This window comes from Mytilus trossulus, chromosome 4 (genome assembly GCF_036588685.1).
Source record: "Mytilus trossulus isolate FHL-02 chromosome 4, PNRI_Mtr1.1.1.hap1, whole genome shotgun sequence".
Classification (NCBI taxonomy): Eukaryota; Metazoa; Mollusca; class Bivalvia; order Mytilida; family Mytilidae; genus Mytilus; species Mytilus trossulus.
Genome location: NC_086376.1, coordinates 61,496,096 through 61,518,319, shown reverse-complemented (window position 1 = coordinate 61,518,319; position 22,224 = coordinate 61,496,096). Strand labels below are relative to the sequence as shown.

Here is a 22,224-nt window from a genome sequence, read left to right as displayed (position 1 = left end):
GGTAAACACCCACTCCCCCCCCCCCCCAACTTTTTGAAACCCCCTTGGAGCAATAAACCTTAAACTCAATCCCATGCTTTACATTGCAGTATTGAACCTTTTAGTACAATTTCAGAGAGATCCATACACTTAAACACAAGTAAGTTATTGTAAGTTATTGTCATGATTGTTTGGAAACTAGAAACATGCTTCTTTTTGGCCCCTAATTCCTACATATTTTGGGCAATTAAACCAAAACTAAATCCCAGCCTCCCCTTTGTTATATGGTACATTGTGGTACAATTTCAGAGAGATCCATACAATTACACATAAGTTATTGTCTTGAAACTAGAAAAATGCTTGTTTTGACCCCTTTTTTGCCCTTTATTCCTAAACTTTGGCCCCATAACCCCTAAAATGAATCCAAACCTTCTACTTGTGGTTTTAAACATTGCGGTATGATTTCAGAGCAATTGAAATACTTCTAAACAAGTTATTATCCTGAAACTAGAAAAATGCTTGTTTTGGGCCCCTTTTGGGCCCCTAATTCCTAATCGGTTGGGACCATCATCCCCAAATCAACCCAACCTTCCTTTCGTAATATTGAACCTTCTGAAAAAATTTGATGAAGATCTATTCACTTAAACTAAAGTTATTATCCAGAAACCAATGTGTCTTCGGACGACGACAATGCAGACGACGCTGACAACGACATCATACCATTATATGATCCCAAATTTTTTTTGAGGTCGTATAAAAAGGAAAGCAGGAATCACTATTGGACACCTTTACCATACACTACCAACAATTACAGACTCAATTGAGAAAGAAGACATATAAACTAAGACAAACAATGAACAGATTTATGGTATAGGTATTATAATACCAGAGTGGACTGGTGTAGTAAAAACCAGTTTTACAAGCCCATAAACCTCACCATTTGCCTATTTAAACCATGTTATTCAATTATACCACACACAATGCAGCTTCCAACAGAATGACCAGTAACTTGATCAAGGAAATAAAAGAGACAATAGGTTATATGGAAAACAGGTTAATTATAAGAATTTGGCATCTGGTATCACCAATTGTCACTCATTGAGGACCTCACATAGACCTGTGATTTACTTTTTATTCATATTGGGTTGATGGCTTAGACAGCAGACACATTTACCCTTAATCTTTTATGTTCATTTCTACCAATTCTGTGGCGTTATAGAAGATCAACTTTGATTCTTTGTGAGATTACTGTATTTACCAGACTTTTTGTATTGCTATCAAACATTTTGAAGAAATGAAAATCTTTCAATTTGTAGAATTTGAAAGAAACAAATACATAAATACAACTAACTACAATCTACATCAAAATTATGTTTATTTCTCTGATTTATTTTATTTTGCATTGTATTCACATACATGTTTAAAAAATCATGATAATTTTAATAGTTGAATTAATCACATATTAAACAATATATTAGAGATATTATTGCTAAAAATGTATAACTTTCATTATTATGCATGACACATTCAGCCAGAAACCAATTCATTAATTACTAGTAGAGGAAACAAACAACATGAAATATACAGTACAGACTTCAGTAAAACAACTGTCCATATTTATTTGAGTCATTTTCTAAAAGCTTCTTGTCAACAATCTTTCTTACTTAGAAAAAAACAATAATAAAAAAGATATCATGTAACATGCATAACAGGCTCAAATAATTAAAATAAGTTCTAGCAATTGTCAATCTGAAATTAATTTTCTAGCACAGCAAAAAATAATAAAACATTCAACAAGTCACATTTAAGAAAGACAGGAATAAGTCAATAGGAATTTATTTTTAATGAGAAATGTTCCTTAACAATGGTCAAAATTATTTTCAATTGAAATCCTGAGTTATCTCCCTTATAAATTGAAATAATTTGGTATAATTCTTTATTTCTAATTATAGTTTTAATACTGAATAATAAAGATGTAAAGCTTATTCAACCCTTTAAGAGACATCTTAAAAGAATTCATTTAACAAGATAAGAATATCTATAAAAGGTGCATATACTGAACATATCAAAACTAAAGTGTACGGACATAGAAATGAAAGTTCTATTCTTTTTCTACAAACCAAAAGAACCAAATTATTCAATATTAATGATAAAAGTAAAGCTATCAGGCCATCAACCTATTCTCTGAAAATAATTTCTCAGCAAAATGTTTAAACAGAATACTATTATCTAGTTTATATTTTGTGCTTTTAGATTATGATTTATAGAGTAAAATCTGTTCTGTGTGGATTTAATATGTGGAGGCATTTTATGTCTCTGACTCAGATTTTGATCATCTTGAAGATTAAAAATATGTAGTGGGATATAAATAAGTGAAAACGAAACCCCTCACCAAAATATTCAACATACAGTAGGTACTGTTTTGATAGATGTTTCTCTTCATAGACACTATATATAGGATGACATGAGGTCAACTATAAAGGTATTATGGGTATTTCGTACAAAATTTCTATAAAATATAAATAAATAAACTCATCATAGATACCAGGATTAAATTTAGTATATACGCCAGACGCTGTTTCGTCTACAAAAGACTCATCAAATGTTTTCCAAATTTCATCAGTTGATGAACAATTTTCCTCACACAATTTCAACCTTATATTTCAACATAAATATCTTCCACACCCAATCTCATTAAGTTAGTTGCTAGAATGGTTAAGATAACATGGAAACTTTTATATTTTGACATGGATTTCCTTATGATGTTAGTTTTCAAATATCTACTGAAAAGCATATGTGCTTTAAAATGTAATAAAAACAATTTCAACATGAAACAATTACAAATCGGATAAAAATCTCAAATCATAACATACTGTTCTTCAAAACAGAAGTGATGCATATAAATTTGGCCCCAAACGGTCTCAATGTTTTTACAGACTGTCTCCACTGTATGATTGAAATGTTGTTAATATTTATGGATCATGGGATATATATTAAAACATTTACCCACAATATCCTGAATATGTTCAAAATAAACATTAACCATGGCAACTATTTTATAAGGTGTTACATTTTTTTCATTTGCCTTATAGATTTTAAAAAGAAAGATAAAATATGAATTTATATGACTCCTTAGTCTTTAACGTAAACTAGATAACAAATGCCACTTTCTTTTAAATCCCAAATGTTATAGGTCAAGTATTATTGTGTTAAGTAGAATTTAAAAAAAGTACCTCAGTAATAATGCTTCTTTGCCTATTTTAGTATATATCACATTGAAAACTACATTGTGTACAGTAAAGGTGTTATATTCTGTAAAGGCCCTCGTAAACATTCTAATAACTAACACTTTTTTATTCACAACCACAAAAAATGAGGTCCAGAGTAGAGTAACAATAGGAGATTGAAGATGAGAGAATGTCTGAAAACTAAGTGCCTCATTTGTCTTCAAAATGAATGAAAAAAATGGTTTATAAAAAAAACCAATGAGATAAAGGTTTGAGAGATTTGATATGCTAAATGAAGTGATCATTAGTGATGTCCATATCTGTATGCCGCCAGTCCTGCTGCCACCACAGCCGCTACTCCTCCACCTAACACAGCCCATTTCCACGATTTCTGAAACAAAAACAAGGAATCGTTAAAGTTATACAAGTAAATAATGTACTCAGGATTTTCTAGATTTATTTAAATAATGATTGTTTTAAAACAAATATTTTAATTATGCAAATATATGAATCAGAAGTTCAAATTTACTATCAAAAATTAACTAGATGAAAACTTTAACCTGAAGCAAGACAGACATAGGGAAAGAATGAACAGATGCACAGACTAAACAAGAATGTGTCCATAGTACATGTATGCCCCATCTATGTTCAATGGACCGTGAAGTAGGGGAAAATCTCTAATTTGGCATTAAAATTAGAAAGATCATATCATAAGGAACATGTGTACTTTGACTTCAACTTCATCAAAAACTAACTCCAACAATAACTTTAACCTGAAGCGGGACAGATGGATGGTCAAAATAACGAATGGACGGATCTACATTCTGAAAACAAAATGCCCATAAATAGGACATAAAAAAACACCATAAGTAGGACATAAAAATAAATTTTAACTATATACCAGGTACAAACCTGATTTGTTGTTGTTGATATTGCTGCTGTTGGTGTTGTTGTTTTTGTCCCTAACATCTTTTTATACATATTTTTCTCTACTTCTGTTTCTTTACTGATTTTCTGAGATAATTTCTTGATTTCTTGTTTAATAACCTATAAAAAGAAATTTTATAATATTTTAAAATTTCCTTCTTTTTAAATCTAATAAATAAAATGTCTTTTTTTTTTCAGAAACATGTCTCAAGTGTATTTCACAGATCTTAAAACTAACCTGATAAAATATTACATCGTTATTCCTTTTGTATAGGCTCTTCTTATTGGTTAAACAAATCATATAACAATTGATAAATGATTTTACAAATTGAATAATCGAGAATAACAATTTTAAAATCATCAAAATATCTAATTCTCTTTGACATTACTATTGTCACTGTAGCTATTTATTAGGGTACAGTACTACAATATATGTTGTATGTACTATATATTTACTACTTTCATTCATACGTTCATTCTTTCATTCATTCATTGATGGACAGTTAGAAAAAGACTTTATTCTATAAAATACTCTGCACAAATTTATTATGCATGCAACACAACCACTTTTTCTCGCACTGTATATTTGGTGAACTTGTTCTAATGTGAGTTTCACACTTTAGCACCCATGCTGCATAAGGGACAAATTACTTTATCCCTATTTTCAGTGTGAAATAAATTGTTTGCTAGAGTGGGGTGCTCATTTTCGCCACATCTTTTCATGTTTTCTACAGTTTATGTTCAGGTCTAAATGTTTTTTGAAGAATACTGATATTTCTATATGAAGATAACTTCAAACGCAAAATATTCTTAAGCATGAAAATGTGTTTGTTTGAATATAATCATCTGAAAAGTTAGATTAAAGGGTGTTTGAAACTTCCTGATTTTTTGTCAATGGGGGACACATATTCGCCGTTTTTACATATCTATTAAAAACCAAAAAACTGCAGCTTTAAACAACAATTATCAAATCAATTTCATTTTAGATGAATAGCAGACATTTCAAAGGTGTTAAAAGAACTGAAATTTAGGGCATTCAGACAAAGAATTACTAGGAAATACTTCTTTGAATTCGTGTTTTTTCGTCATGAAATTGGCCCAAAATCGTTGTCCATTTTTCGGTTCTTTTCAGTAGGTGCCGCAATTTTGTCTCAGTTTTAAAAAATAATCACATTTGTTATATGATATCATTTACTGGTATATGTCTTTCATTTCAGCCTTCCCTTGAAGTTTTTACACCTCAAAATCATAAAACGGCGAAATTGTGTCTCCGGCGAATATTGGCACCCCACTCTACATGTTATTTCGTCACAATATTCAACGCAGTATTTACAAAGACCAAGTGGCCATTTACCCTGTGACACTATGATAAAATTCTTTTAAAAGGAAACAATCTCTTTTTTTACTTTTGCGGTCTTAAATAATAGGAAAAGGATCATATTCAAAATCAAGTATGAAAGTAATTTCAAATATACTTCAATTTTAACAAATCAAATTAGCTAACTAGAATATGGAAATTGGGAATATACACTAATTTCGTTTATGAGTGTACGCAATGTATTAAATGTTTATCTCTCCTTTAATAAATTAATGACAAGTAATAACAAAAATTTTAATTCCTCTATTAAAGTTCAACAGAAATCTCCTCAATTCTTATATTCAATATATTCAGACACATCCTAAATTTCCATTGTCACAGCACAATCAGAAATATCCTTAATTTCTTATGTTGCAGACATGTTACTGTGTGAAATGTACTCAATTTCTTATGTTACAGTACAATCAGAAACATCCTAATTTTTTTTTATGTTACAGTACAATAAGAAACCTCCCACAATCTATTCCCATGCATTGATAATAGGTAAGTATCTCTTACCTTAGATTCTGGCTCTAGTCTAAAGGCTTTCTGTAAGTACTGGATCCCTTCTTTTGTATTACCTTTTGCTGTATGGGCCTATAAAGAAATATTTAGACAATCATACTTTCCTAATTTTGACTTTGTAAAGATAATAAATGAATTATATTATGTATCATACTTTAAATGTCATCCATCAGTTAAAATTATGTAAAAACAAGAATGTGTCCTAAGTACACGAATGCCCCACTCCCACTATCATTTTCCATGTTCAGTGGACCGTGAAATTGGGGTCAAATGTCTAATTTGGCTTAAAAATTAGAAAGATCATATCATAAGCAACAAGTGTACTAAGTTTCAAATTGATTGGACTTCAGCTTCATCAAAAACTACCTCGACCAAAAACTTTAACCTGGAGCGGGACGAACGAACGGACGAACGGATGAATGAATGGAGGCACAGACCAGAAAACATAATGCCTCTCTACTATCGTAGGTGGGGCATAAAAAATACTTTTAAATTGTGTTACACTATATGTACATGTTGTCTTTTGCTGTAATATTTAATGATATTTTTGGGGGGGCTGTAAGGAACTTTGCAGACTATTGATAGTATTTGTCGAATTTATTCTAAAACTTCTAAAACGTCAAGATAAAGAAAATAAAGATCTTTAAAATATATAATTTTAACAGACAATTGTCTATTGATGAAGACCAAATGAGGATGTTTTGAAGTCTTTTTTATCATTGGGTTATTGAGGCATCTGCATCTCTTTTTATCTATGTAGCCTCATCGACTTTAAACATCAGTTAAACCTTTTGAGATATCTATCACTTCAAAAAAAGGATTCTGATTACCTTTCCAAGTCTGAAAAGAGCCTTGACATTATCTGGCTGTAAATCTAACACTGCCTGACAGGATTTCATTGCTGCATCATACGCTTCTACCTACAAAACAAATGGCATCTAAGTTAACTTACAGAATAGACTTCATATATAAATCCAGACCACACAATAGAACACAGTACAAATGTTTTCAGTTATTTACAAAATATCTCAAATCTTTAAAAGATGTATAAATCTAAAATAGGATACGGTAAAAAAAAAATTAATCCAAAGTATATGTGTTGTTTGTTTTGTGTCTCAAAGAAATATAAAAATAAAGAGATGTGGTATGGTTGTCAATTACATGGCAAATATATAAACCATTTTGTCCATATGTCATAGTTGGCATGATGACTGTAAAACAATAAACAAAATTTGAAAATATATTTCAAACTGCATGAACTGTTATTAGAACTTTTTGTATTTTGTCAATTCTTGACCTCCTGATAATTCTGATGTATTTTATCCTTTAACACATGAATTATACCCTCAAATACATTTGATGAGGTGATTATCCAAAGTACATGTATATATTTCAGAAGTTTATAATGTAGGTAATTGATGTTTTACTTCCATGACCATATTTATAGTATATATTTGCTGTGTCAAATTTAAACAATTTTCCAAATCATGGGGAGACTGTTAAATGTTACCTTAAGTTGGCAAGCTGCCATATTGTTGCAACACTTTAATCTACAGTCTGCTAGCTCCTGGAGTTTTGAAGGGGTACCTTGTAAGGAACCGGATTCCAAAATCTTTATTGCCCTATTATAAAAAATCAAAAGTCTTCGTAAAAGCTATGAATATAATCCTAATTGTTATTTGTATATGCTTGCTACTTTAACCTATGAATAATATTATTTCAATTTAAGATATATATTTGTTTGTTTTAAGGTAGATCATAAGTATATATTTTTTGAGACAGAATTTTCTTATAATTTGCCAGAGTGAAGATTTTACTATGCTCTTTTCAATAATTTAATAAAAAGTATGGGTCACCATGCTATTTTTCAAGCTATGAGTTGTTGAAAATTGCCAAAATTTGGTTAGTTTGTTCATGAAAAAACTCATTAGTGTGCATAAAAAATTTCTATGAGATAGAATTTTGAAATAAATTGTGAGAAGATAGGTTTCATAATATGTTTTAAGAAAATAACAAGAATGTGTCCACAGTACACGGATGCCCCACTCGCACTATCATTTTCCATGTTTAGCGGACCGTGAAATTCGAATAAATTCTCTAATTTGGCATTAAAATTAGAATGATCTTATCAAAGGGAACATGTATACTAAGTTTTAAGTTGATTGGACTTTTACTTTATCAAAAACTACCTTGACCAAAAACTTAAACTGAAATTTGCACTATCATTTTCTATGTTCAGTGAACCGTAAAATTGGGGTCAAAACTCTAATTTGACATTAAAATTAGAAAGATCATAGCATAGGGCACATGTATACTAAGTTTCAAGTTGATTGAACGAACAGACAAACGGACGCACAGACCAGAAAACATAATGCCCCTCTACTAACGTAGGTGGGGCATAAAAAGAAAACATGGTGTCACCATACTTGTTTTCTTGCTTACAAGTGAAAATTAAAAAATTCCCTATTAGCCTAGTATAAATTTTGTACTAAAAGAGTTATCTACCCTTAAATGGCTTATTTGAAAAAAAGATTTTAAAAGTAAGAAAAAGGTATTTGTTAAAATATTTTTTATAATACAATTAATTAACAAGTTTTCTTTACATGAAGAAAACAGTCTAACCATCGAATTGCAAATCTGTCTCCAAATTTACAGATTAAGGAAAATAACTAGACTGATTTTGTACTGTGATTGTACAATCCAAGATGGGGGTATACCATCAATCTACCTTAAAACTTGAACTATATTTCACGTCCCAAAATAATTTCTTGAAAAACTGTTTGAGGCTTGGCCTACATAAAAAGTATTTATTTTTGTTTCAAACTGTGTTTACCAAGCGACAAGTAGAGGAGCTATTGAATGCATATTTGCGACAGTAAAACATAGTTGAACATAGGCCAAGCTTAAAACACAATATATTTATTTTCAATCTAATGCAAAATAAACAAATCAGTCCATTTCAGTCATTATTTAAGCATAAAATTTCGTAAAACTTTTATTCCCTGAAATGATGTTATTGTCTTACTAAACAAGTTTACAACATATATATGCATTAGACTTCAAATGTTAACACCAGACATGTAAGGCTTCTTGTCGGCCTCTGAATGTTATTTAATAAGATAAAAAGAACATTTTTATGTCAAGGTGAGTTTTTTATTAACTGTTGCTTTTCTTAGCTACAGACAGGTAGATAAAGGATTTTACTCTTGTTGTTATCCAATCAAAAACATTGATACAAATTGATGCATTAGAACAATTTGTGTAACTCATTAAACTAAAGTAAACCTATTTTCATTCAAAACTGACTAGATTGTTTACATAATGTACACTTTAACTTACTTATTGTATGAATTAATTGCCCCTGCATAATCGTTTCTTCCAAAAACCTCATTGCCTCTTTCTCTCTTCTTTTCCCTACAAGAAAAAATATTTCTGCAATACCTGTGTATTGTAATAAACAACTAAAACTCGATACTTTGGGTTGTGTTACTTTTATGCTCAAAATCTATATCGAAGGCAGCCATACAAACGTACAAAGTAACGTCATAAACATAAGACTTAAATATGGGAAACGTAACATTAACATTTGCATTATAATCTCATAACCTGCATCCATATTCTTTTTTTGGCATCACTTCCAAAATTATCCTTTTATATTTCCCATTAATAAGGAAAATTTTGAAGGACTGAGGCCACACACCATACTGACTACTGAGTATGCTGACAACATACACATTTGATTGGTTATTTAACAAAAAATGAAATTAGAAAGGGAGAGACAATGTCACTGAAGTTGTTGAGCCAATCATCAAACTTAAAATGTTTACCCCGGTAGTGTCAATTGGTAAACCTAATGCTTGATATGTCAAGTAAATTGCATGTCTCAGGAAAAATGTATGTTTAATTTCAACATGTTTAAATAAGGATATTTGTGATTTTAAATTCTTCCTTTGTTGGGACTGATTTAAAGTCAAATGTGCCCTCCCCCCTCTTTCTCCAGTGCTTTGATGAAGGATACATGTTTCCTTAGTAGCTCTATTTGATTTCCGATAATTTTAAACTGAAAGAAGGAAGTCTATTGCAATACTAAAAGAGAAAAAGTGATACATGAAAAAATACGAACAATGATGCTTAAGAGTCTTACTAATGATTCTCTTAATGTATTCTTAAATGATACCAACAACAAAATTTGCCCTATCAGATTCTATGTATTTCTTTTTTCAAGTTTGCTTGCATCCCATTTTTTTCATTTGAAAAATCTGCATAAATACTTTCTATTAAAGTATTTCTGAAATTCTGTAAAATTGTAGCAGAAAGGACATATACTTATACACATTAAAAGCTAATACATGTAATTTTTCTAAAGACATATTTAATAAATGATTTATCTTTAAACGAAATTACAACAACATGATCAATAAGAAAAAGATTATTGTGCAATAATGTTGAGATATTTCTTTTCATGCTAATACCTTAAAAATAATAATTTGTAACTTAATAATAAAAACTTGTAGACTTTCATAGCAGAATGCACAATTAGCTGATGTCATCACTTTAACACATAAAAAGAATATCATAACAACATGCAATCAACATATAAATGAAATATTTGATTTGCTGTTTTAAAATACTTACGCCATATCATATTTCTCATCCACATTTAGTTTATTTATATCAGGAGCCTCTTCTTTCTTGGTTAACTTAATCATGTATGTAATTGTAGCATTTGGAGGGATGTCTGGTTTCCTGGAAATTATATCAAATGATGACAACATAATTATATTGGAACAGATATAATATCATTGATAAGGCCTTGCGGCCATAAAACTTTCGAGCATGATTTTTGTACTCAGACTTGAGAATCAACCAATCAAAATGCTGGATTTCTTGTTTCGAGCATGAATTTTGTGCTCCGTGCACTGAGCAAAGTTTTATGACTTCAACCCAAGAAGGTCTATTTAACTATAAACTCAAAAAATTTGTAAGGGTTCCGCGGAACCCAGTGTCTCGCCTACTTTTGCTGTAAATCGCAGGCTCAACAAAAAATGAGGAAAAAAATCAATAAAAAAAATCCTCTTGATACTATCTTTTGATTGTAAGAAGCTTCTGTCCAAGTTTGGTAAAAATCTAGGATAGTTAATGAATCTAATTCATGTATTGAAAACTTAAACTGCCGACTGTATGTAATGTTAACTGGAAGAAAGTCTAAGTCCATTTAAAAGTAAAATACAGAAAAAATGGAGTTATCTTTTTACAATATTTACTTCTGGATACTATCTTATGGTCATAAATAAGCTTCTGTCTAAGTTTGGTACAAACCCAGGATAGTTTAAGAAAGTTATTAAAATTTTAAAAACTTTAACCACAGAGTGAATGTAATGTTTCCCCGCAGAAAAACTAAGTCCATTTAAAAGTAAAATACAGAAAAAATGGATTTATTTTTTTACAAAATTTACTTCTGGATACTATCTTATGATCATAAACAAGCTTCTGTCAAAATTTGGTTCAAACCAAGGATAGTTTAAGAAAGTTATTAAAATTCTAAAAACTTTAACCACAGAGTGAATGTAATGTTTCCCCGCAGAAAAAACTAAGTCCATTTATAAGTAAAATACAGAAAAAATGGAATTTTATTTTTACAAAATTTACTTCTGGATACTATCTTATGATCATAAACAAGCTTCTGTCCAAGTTTGGTAGAAATCCAGTATAGTTTAAGAAAGTTATTAAAATTTCAAAAACTTTAACCACAGAGTGAATATTTGTGGACGCCGCCGACGACGCCGACGGAAAGTAGGATCGCTTAGTCTCGCTTTTTCGACTAAAGTCGAAGGCTCGACAATAAACCCTGTTAAGTGTTTTAACTTTTTAAACCACCACATTTTGTAGCAAGTTTTGCATACTCTGCAGTTTATCATATCATGTGTATTGACCTGTCATTTTACATTGGTAATATTTGTTAGATCTGTCGTCTTTTAACACTATCCGCCTGTAGATCATAGATGTCCTTTTTTTTTATTTCATGAAGTTGTTAGGTTCCTGTCTTATTGCTGTTTAGTCTTGATCACCTTGCCTTATTTGTGTACATAACTTGTTAAATTTTAGATTTCATTACGATAATGGAATAAATTTGCCTACACCATTAGCAATGTTATTAAGCAAACATGGTAAAGCAGAAAGGACTCTTGATAGATCACTCAACTTATACATGTTATATAGCTATCAGATTAAAAATTAGATTAACATCATTCCTTTTAAGAACACATAGATTGATTGATTGTTGGTTGTTTAACGTCCAGTGTAGAACAAATAGAATTAATGTTCTTTAAAAGATGATCCAATCATCAAAATCAATTGAATGTCTTCATTTCAGGCTTGAAATAAATGGAATGTTGTTTCTTAGGTGTTAGGTGTGTGTTAATTATAAGGTGTTGTTTTAATTTGGAGCAAGAAAACAATAGCCCATTGCAATAGTGAAACCCTGCACATTAATTGATATAAAAAAAAAGTTGATTTATAGACCTGCGAGTCCCTTTTAGTGATATAAACTTGAAATAAAGAAATCCATATTATAGGTTGGTTTTGTGCACATATTCAGGCATATATACAATGTAAGTAGTAAATAAAACAGCCAGCAAAAATATTAAAGTGCTAATCTCCTGTTTACCTTCCTAGTTCTCCATAAGCATATTTTGCATCAGTAGTTAATTCAATTGTCTGTCCAACTTTTGTTGTCATTACACCAAGATCCCATGCTACAATAAATAGACATTTTTTTTTTAAATCTTTGTTTTCATGAAATATCATATAAGTAACAGTGCCGTATTATACAAACAACTCAGATACATGGAATGTAGAATTTGGCCTTCTACTGTGTTTTTTTACTCTTTGGTAGGGTTTCTGTGTGTTGAAAACCATTTACTGTGGATTCATATATTTTCGTGGGTATCAATTTTCGTGGATTGCTGAAAACTTGCATATTCGTGGATATTTGATTTCGTGGTTTTGACAATCTCTGTATATTAAGCCTATTATAAATATGTATTTTGTTGAACATTTGATTTCGTGGACAACCCATAACCATGAAACCCACGAAAATTGGTATTCAACGAATAATAATGAATTCACAGTATAAACTCTAAATTTTTTTGTCTGAATATTTTACTTCAATAATGTTAAACTGTAAGTAGTAAAAACTATGTAAGGTAAAGGCTGTTCAAGTTAGTGCTTAAGACCTCCCAACGACCATCTAGATTCAGAACAGCTGATATATTGTGTTTATTATATACTGTCATTTCTCAGTGTTATAAGGTACCAGTAATACCTTGTATAACATCCCCTTCACCAACAGGAAAACTCAGGTCATCTATAATGTCAACAACAGTCCCATCTTCCAACTTGCCACGTGTATTAATAGTCACTATATCTCCATGATAAGGCTTTATGTCTTCAACATCTTCTCCCTCAATTACCTGGGAACAAAAATATACATTAAACAGTCAGATCACACAAGGGTAATATATTAAATTCACCTCTCTTTTAAACATATAAATCATTTATGTTTTTGAATATCTTTACTTACATGACTTATAAATAAAACACTGATGCTTTATTGACTTGGCAAAAATGAAAAATAATTGATGTAGGAAAGCGACTTAAAGTTACTTCATGTATTGTGAACACCCAGGTGAATAGATATCGTTTTTGACAGTAGGTACATGAATGTATAGCAAAGTGACAGACAGGAATGCAACGTCTTTGTATCAGTATTGGCGGATCCAGGGGGTTCTGGGGGTTGGAACTCCCCTTTTTTGGCCGATCGATGCAATTGATAGGGGCTTTATAGTTTAAACACCCTCTTTGTCCTGGGATGGGACCCCCCCCCCCCTCCTTTTTAAAATGGCTGGATCTTGCCCTGATCAGTCATCTGGTAGCGTATATATGTAAGTGAGCTAGTTTATAATTTTTATATACATGTAAAAAATCTTTACCTATCTGAGTATCTCTTTAATAAACCATTCCCTAGTAAGTCTAAGTAACCATACCTTTCTCTTTAATAAACCATTCCCTAGTAAGTCTAAGTAACAATACCTTTCTCTTTAATAAACCATTCCCTAATAAGTCTAAGTAACCATACCTTTCTTTTTAATAAACCATTCCCTAATAAGTCTAAGTAACCATCTTCATCCTCGCCATTCTTTTTTTCTTTTGTTTGATCTTTTACATCATTTTCTTTGATGTTATCTGGATTTGGTTGAGTGGCTTCTTTTTCCTCTTCTACTAAACTTGATTCTTCTTTAGCCCCTTCTGATTGTTCTGAATTTGGTTCATTTGCTTTTTCCTCTGAAGAATTTTCATTTATTTCACTATTTGAACTAGCAGAATCTTTATCCTGAGTTTCTGACGATTCGTTCATTTGTTCTTTCTCGTATTGTTCGTCAAACTTACACACCTCTGTAACATATGTAGCTATATTTTTAGAAAAATCTTTCACGATTCCATCTGATATGTCATCGGCAATGTCTTCTACGATTTCATTAGGCACACTTTTACTCTGAATGGTGTCAGTTTTATCTCGACTAGAATTTATGGAATCACTATTATTTGTTTGTTCTGATATATTGACACTATCTGTTATTGCCCCTGTTTGAATATTTGAGTCCCCTGTTTTATCTGGAAAGCCATTGACCTGTTTATTTGACACATGGGCTTGACTGTCACTTGCAGTTATAGATTCATCCACATTTAAATTTAATTTTGCTAGCTGTTGTTTTCTTTGTTCCTCTGTGATGGCATTAGTATTTTGGTCACTATCAGACACTAAAATTATATAAATATTAATAAAAATCAAATACTCAGTTAACTTGTCAAGTCCATAAACTCTACAAAGTTGCAAGTGTCTCATTATTCTGATCAATTAATTCACCAAATGCAACAGCAATTGACTGCCTAAGAGTCAGCCTAAGGCATGATTAACAAAAATGTGTACACGTACAGTACACAAATGTCCCACTTGCACTATCATTTATATGTTCAGTGGACGGTGAAATTGGGGTCAAAACTCTAATTTTGCATTAAAATTTAAAAAGATCATATCATCATGATCATGGAGAACATGTGTACTAAGTTTCAAGTTGATTGGACTTCAACAGTGAAAAAGTTCAACTTCATCAAAAACTACCTTAACCAAAAACTTTAACCTGATGCAAGACAGTAGAACGAATGTACATATGGACAACCAGATGAATGGACACACAGACCAGAAAACATAACGCCCCTCTACAATCGTAGGTGGGGCATAAAAAAACATTAGTAGTAATTATCCAGAAGGAAAAATAGTTCAATTTTCAAAAATAACAATAATAAAATATTTTTGTTAGCTCCCTTTGAACAAAAGACTTCAACTGGGACAAGTTGTTGAATTTCCTGCTAAAGTTAGTTAAGATATATATAGATAAATATCGTTTGGGCTTGTATCATTTTCAATTTAGACTTGTTTATATTTTATCATTTGGGCTTGTATCATATATATGATCGGTTCATCCTATATTGACTCTTAAAATTCAAGAGTCATTCTTAATTTGAGGGTAAATTATATGGCCTTCCAAAAACCGTTTCAATCCCTAACATCACTGAGGAGACATATATTGTCGAAATCTAGATGTGGTGTACAAGAAAAATATTGACACCTTGTGTTTGTGACATAACATCTTGGCCACAAGTTCATTGTTTTCTGTTTAGTATTAAATTTATATTAAGATCCATTTTGTTACATCTTGTGATCAATTTCATTTGGCAATCGCCAATGGCAGTCAGCAGGGTTAAAGAACATCAGTTGTTCGACCTGTTAGTCAAATGCGTTTTGTTTCAATATATACTTTTTCACTTTTTCTGGTCTTTTGGAAAATATTGTTAGTGCTGTATTTAGATTCTTCTACAACGAAATTTGTTTTACAAGCACACGTATAAAAATTGCGTTTTTTATCCAACGCAATCATAGGTTTGAATGTAGTTTTCAATTTAGACTTGGATAAATATATATACAACTCGTCTAAACATCAACCCAACAATGTTAGATCTGTAAATTTGCTTTCGCAAATTTTTGGTTCTTCCCTCGCCGGGATTCGAACCCATGCTACTGTGATATCGTGACACCAAATCGCCTGCACTGCAGCCGTCCCGCTAGACCACACGACCACCTGGGCTCTCAAAAAAAAGAGCTTTCGGTGGCCATATGTTACCTTTCCTCGTCAGTTTTAATCTAGCGGCGTACTACAGTACATGATATATAAGGCATGAAGATGTTATTGTTACAGATCAGCTAAATTATCTATAGTAAAGGATCCTACAAATTAATGTAAGATACAGTCACAGAAAATAATTATATTCATAAGTACGTCTGAGTCAGTGACAACCCTACAACAGATGTATCCATCGGATCGCCATCAATGATGGTGATACATGGCTGTGTACATAATGTATATACAACTCGTCTAAACATCAACCCAACAATGTTAGATCTGTAAATTTGCTTTCGCAAATTTTTGGTTCTTCCCTCGCCGGGATTCGAACCCATGCTACTGTGACAGTAGCATGGGTTCGAATCCCGGCGAGGGAAGAACCAAAAATTTGCGAAAGCAAATTTACAGATCTAACATTGTTGGGTTGATGTTTAGACGAGTTGTATATACATTATGTACACAGCCATGTATCACCATCATTGATGGCGATCCGATGGATACATCTGTTGTAGGGTTGTCACTGACTCAGACGTACTTATGAATATAATTATTTTCTGTGACTGTATCTTACATTAATTTGTAGGATCCTTTACTATAGATAATTTAGCTGATCTGTAACAATAACATCTTCATGCCTTATATATCATGTACTGTAGTACGCCGCTAGATTAAAACTGACGAGGAAAGGTAACATATGGCCACCGAAAGCTCTTTTTTTTGAGAGCCCAGGTGGTCGAGTGGTCTAGCGGGACGGCTGCAGTGCAGGCGATTTGGTGTCACGATATCACAGTAGCATGGGTTCGAATCCCGGCAAGGGAAGAACCAAAAATTTGCGAAAGCAAATTTACAGATCTAACATTGTTGGGTTGATGTTCAGACGAGTTGTATATACATTATGTACACAGCCATGTATCACCATCATTGATGGCGATCCGATGGATACATCTGTTGTAGGGTTGTCACTGACTCAGACGTACTTATGAATATAATTATTTTCTGTGACTGTATCTTACATTAATTTGTAGGATCCTTTACTATAGATAATTTAGCTGATCTGTAACAATAACATCTTCATGCCTTATATATCATGTACTGTAGTACGCCGCTAGATTAAAACTGACGAGGAAAGGTAACATATGGCCACCGAAAGCTCTTTTTTTTGAGAGCCCAGGTGGTCGAGTGGTCTAGCGGGACGGCTGCAGTGCAGGCGATTTGGTGTCACGATATCACAGTAGCATGGGTTCGAATCCCGGCAAGGGAAGAACCAAAAATTTGCGAAAGCAAATTTACAGATCTAACATTGTTGGGTTGATGTTCAGACGAGTTGTATATACATTATGTACACAGCCATGTATCACCATCATTGATGGCGATCCGATGGATACATCTGTTGTAGGGTTGTCACTGACTCAGACGTACTTATATATATATATATATATATATATATATATATACAACTCGTCTAAACATCAACCCAACAATGTTAGATCTGTAAATTTGCTTTCGCAAATTTTTGGTTCTTCCCTCGCCGGGATTCGAACCCATGCTACTGTGATATTGTGACACCAAATCGCCTGCACTGCAGCCGTCCCGCTAGACCACACGACCACCTGGGCTCTCATAAAAAGAGCTTTCGGTGGCCATATGTTACCTTTCCACGTCAGTTTTAATCTAGACGTACTTATGTATATATATGAAGAACCAAAAATTTGCGAAAGCAAATTTACAGATCTAACATTGTTGGGTTGATGTTTAGACGAGTTGTATATATATATATATATATATATAAAAAAGAACAATAAACCATACATGTATGTACATTGAATTTCACAGAATGTACATTTGTAGTATATGATATTGTCTTGCAACCAAATTTAAAAGATGTGAAACATGAAACACCCATGTCTTTGATACTCCCATTAAAGGGGGAAATTCTGAGTTATTGATAATCCAAAAATTGGGCATTATTTTATTTTTTCACTGTCAAATGCCATGTTTGTCTTAATTCTAAATGCTAAAAGAGACCTCAAACACTAAAAACAAAACGGAGATATCTGACATGTGCACTTAGCCATATATGACATATGAATAACTGTATGTACAATGATTTTCAATTTGTATAATTATTGATTCTGATTTTTCGTTATTTTTTTCAAGGTCTGTAAGGATGACCAAAATGTACCTGTAAAACAGGAACTATAGTATTGATTGACAAGTCCAAATAACCCATTGAATCCCCATTGATTACCTGATTACCCCTTGTTATGTAACAAAAGAGGCCTTGTATTCACTATATGTGTGAAATATATTCATGACAGGTGCATAGTTAACTGTAACATTTGTAAAGAGTTGTTAATAATCATGAATTATTTAGTTAGCTTTCCTTTCAGTTTGTCTATCGAATCATTTTATTCATCACAATAAGGAACAGGCTATTATTTGAACTTGGAATTATTTTAAATTTAGGAATTTGCACATCTTCTTGTGCTTGAAATTTTTAATAAATTCCATGTTTATTCTGTACTTTTTATGCTCTGTGCTGCGCACAACACTTTCTATTACAAAGAAGATAGAACATTTTCAATAGAATGTACTGTGCCGCGCACAACACTATCTATACAAAATACATTTTATGGAAAGTGTTATGAACCGCTCAAAACATATTTATACCAATATTAATATAAACAAGGAAACTATCAAAAATTTCAAGCACAAGAAATGATGCAAATTCCATAATTTAAAATAATTCCAAGTTCAAATATTAGCCTGTTATTGGGCCTTTTTTAGTGTTTTTCTAATCTTTTTGACCGGTGTGATATCTAGGTCAATGATGTTTTACATGTCTTATGATGTCTTATATTTTCTTTTACAATTTTTACAATTAAATATTTATCTTTGTTTCAGTTGTTCTATATAAAATATTCAAATAAATACAACTTTTTTTTCTGCCCTTTGGTTGGGTTGTTGTCTCTTTCACACATTCACCATTTCCATTCTCGAATTACACATGGTGATATTATTAGGGCCCCGACTAAAAGTCAGGTCGCCCTATAGTGATCAGTCTGTCCGTCCATCAGTCCGTCCGTCCGTCCGTCCGTCCGTCCGTCCGTAACACTTTAACTTTATGTCCGCTCCATATCTAGAAAACCATTATGATTTCATACTTTATACTTTACATGTTTATTAACCACCACCAGAGGGCGTGTCATGATGTATGTACAACTTCCTAGGTCAAAGGTCAAGGTCAAAAACTTTGGTTTCAGTTGACAACCCTGTGTCCTGTGGTGATGATCGTGTCCACTACATATCTAGATAACCGTTCTGATTTTATACTTAATACTTAACATATTTATTAACCACCACCAGAGGGTGTGTCATGATGTATGTACAACTGCCTAGGTCAAAGGTCAAGGTCAAAAACTTTGGTTTCAGTTGACAACTCTGTGTCCTGTGGTAAAGATCTTGTCCGCTCCATATCTGGATAACCTTTATGATTTCAAAGTTTATAATTGACATCCATTTTAACCACCATCAGAGGGCGTGTCATGATGTATGTACAACTTCCTAGGTCAAAGGTCAAGGTAAAAAAAACTTTGGTTTTAGTTGACAACCCTGTGTCCTGAGTTGAAGATTGTGTCCGCTCTATATCTTGGGAACTGTTTTGATTTCAAATATTATACTTGACATCCATTTTAACCAACACCAGAGGGTGTGTCATGATGTTTGTACAATTTCCTAGGTCAAAGGTCTGTCTGTCTGTTGGTCTGTCCATCGCTTACAATTTTGATTCACACTATATTTATTTACCCAACGTTATTGACAGCGGGGCCCACAGAGATGGCTTCCATCTCAATGATATCTAGTTTTGGATGATTTCAAAACTCCAATTTACATGCCATGTTTTATTAGAGACAAAAACCATACACTTTTTTATGTATGATAAGTTGTCCATTCTATGAACATGATGAAGGAACCCTTAAAACTTTGAAATATGGTCCTTTCTTTGAAGGACACTTTTAACATCGACCTTACAAAATTTCATAATATCAGTGACATAATTTACTGTGCAAAAGTGTCTGGTGGACATACTTTCATAGCAGACAATAACTTATCCCACACATGCATTCACTTGTATGTGCAAGTAAATGTAGTATGAGTCTCTCTTTTATGAAAATACTCAGATGAACCTGCAACCTCTGCATTTATCTGTCTTTGCAAAAGAAGAAATTCCTAAATATAACTCAAGCAGTGAGTTAGACAACTTTTATTATTGATTGTAATGCAACAGTGTTTGTAACATTTGTTTTGATAATAGATAACGTCACCAATTTTCATGGCATCAATTCACAAAATTTGCAGACAATGTATACAGTATACCAAATTTCGAAAGTATTATTTGTAGACTTTGTTTTCTGTGAGTTTCATAAGAATGGTCATGAAGTGGCGATATTTTATTTTAAGCTACGGTTGCAATTACCAGTTCACTGGCTCCACTAAATTATCACCAGTAAACTTTAAAAATTAGCATCCATCAAATCACCAATTGATGCCATTTGGAGCTTAAAATACAATACAGTTATCTCCTTAATCTCCAATACTCAATACTATAGTGTAATTAACTGGTTGTTTCTGAATTGGCACTGGTATAGATTCAAGGTTTGCTGTATTGGTCAGTGAAAAGCAATATAGATCACATGATTCATATAACCAGGACGATGTTACCAGTATGACATATGCTGTTTTGTTAGTATTTGATAAAAGAAGTAAAATGAAGAAAAATAAATATTTGAGGTGTCTAGCGGTGAATGTTTGAGTTAATATGGGGACGAAGTCCCCAATTACGGTAGAAAAATCAATGAAAAAAAAAAAAAAAAAAAATCTGGGAAAATTTCCCGAATTTTTCATTGTACTAATGAACTCAAAATCGTTAACGTTTTTTTTTCAGATCTAGTTCCTGTTCCGGTTTTCCCGCATTTGCGCAGAAATCTGTCTTGTTTGCATGAGACTTTGATTTTTTTTTATATTTATCAGTCTAGTAAAACATAAGATTGGATCTCAATACAAATTCAATTTTAATAATTGTTTGATATGAAAAAAAAACGTTACGTTACCTGATGAAAGCGTTTCTTTTGTTTACATCGAATATGACGTCATAACTTAAAGAACGTCACAGCTAATTCCCTAACAACAGAACCAAAATCGGGAACGTTAGGTACGGTATTTCGGTTTCTTTTATCAACATGATTGAATTAAGAAAATAATACATACAGACTTCGTCCCCATTCACAGGTTATGCCTGCCTCATATTATTATAAACTCTCTATGACTGTTCGATGTTGATATTTGGTCTCTTAATCTTAAAATTTATAGAATTGATAACTTAAATATTATATAGACTATAGGCCACATTTATAACAAAAAAAGATGTAAAAATTAATTTTGGGGTTGTTCGGTGGTGTTCGGCTTTGCACTGTGGCGTAAGGTGGTGAAAAGACCTACCGCAACAAAATTGATAAATTCATCAGCATGATCAGAAAAATATCAAGTCAAGTCTAGTAATGTTCAGTATGTGTTATGTCTTATGAAAATAGAAAATTTCAATATTATATTCATTGCAAACAATAAAAATAATCCAAATCCTGTAGTCTGTATCCTACCTATAATAATTTAGCAAGTGTTTGATACCGGGTCTGTAGATCATGCTGTAAAAAAGGTCAAACATGCACCCTCTGAACAGCAAATGACGAAATTCATAGCAATTATCTATCTACAATCATTTTCTGGTAACTTACATATTTAATCATCTCATCTACTTACTTTCTTTGTAACTGGAATGTTTAAGTGACAGTTAGAAAAACAAATTGCAAAATACGGGAAGATAATTTATCAACTTTCACTTCTGAATATCTTTTACGACATACGATTACCGGTGTATGTTCAATAAAAACAATGATCCTAATTAAAAGCA

At 32.0% G+C, this 22,224-nt stretch overlaps 1 protein-coding gene across 1 annotated transcript; it reads right to left on the bottom strand.

The window, feature by feature from the left end:
- Positions 1 to 1,337: 1,337 nt before the first annotated feature.
- LOC134715693 (peptidyl-prolyl cis-trans isomerase FKBP8-like) lies at positions 1,338 to 22,216 on the bottom strand. Its single transcript, XM_063578044.1, has 11 exons — positions 22,074 to 22,216; positions 14,153 to 14,835; positions 13,340 to 13,487; positions 12,683 to 12,770; positions 10,651 to 10,761; positions 9,355 to 9,429; positions 7,526 to 7,637; positions 6,846 to 6,935; positions 6,010 to 6,087; positions 4,119 to 4,253; positions 1,338 to 3,597 (listed from the first exon to the last, which is right to left on the bottom strand). Coding segments are annotated over exons 1-11 (1,608 nt in total). The 5' UTR covers positions 22,075 to 22,216; the 3' UTR covers positions 1,338 to 3,510.
- Between the last annotated feature and the right edge of the window lie 8 nt (positions 22,217 to 22,224).

What these genes read in the sequence shown, in the direction of transcription:
- LOC134715693 (XM_063578044.1), bottom strand. An exon ending in TGAAGGGGATGTTATACAAG is followed by an intron (nt 12,771 to 13,339) that starts GTATTACTGGTA and finishes TATTTATTGTAG; the next exon opens with CATGGGATCTTGGTGTAATG. An exon ending in GATGAGAAATATGATATGGC is followed by an intron (nt 9,430 to 10,650) that starts GTAAGTATTTTA and finishes TTTTTCTTGTAG; the next exon opens with GGAAAAGAAGAGAGAAAGAG.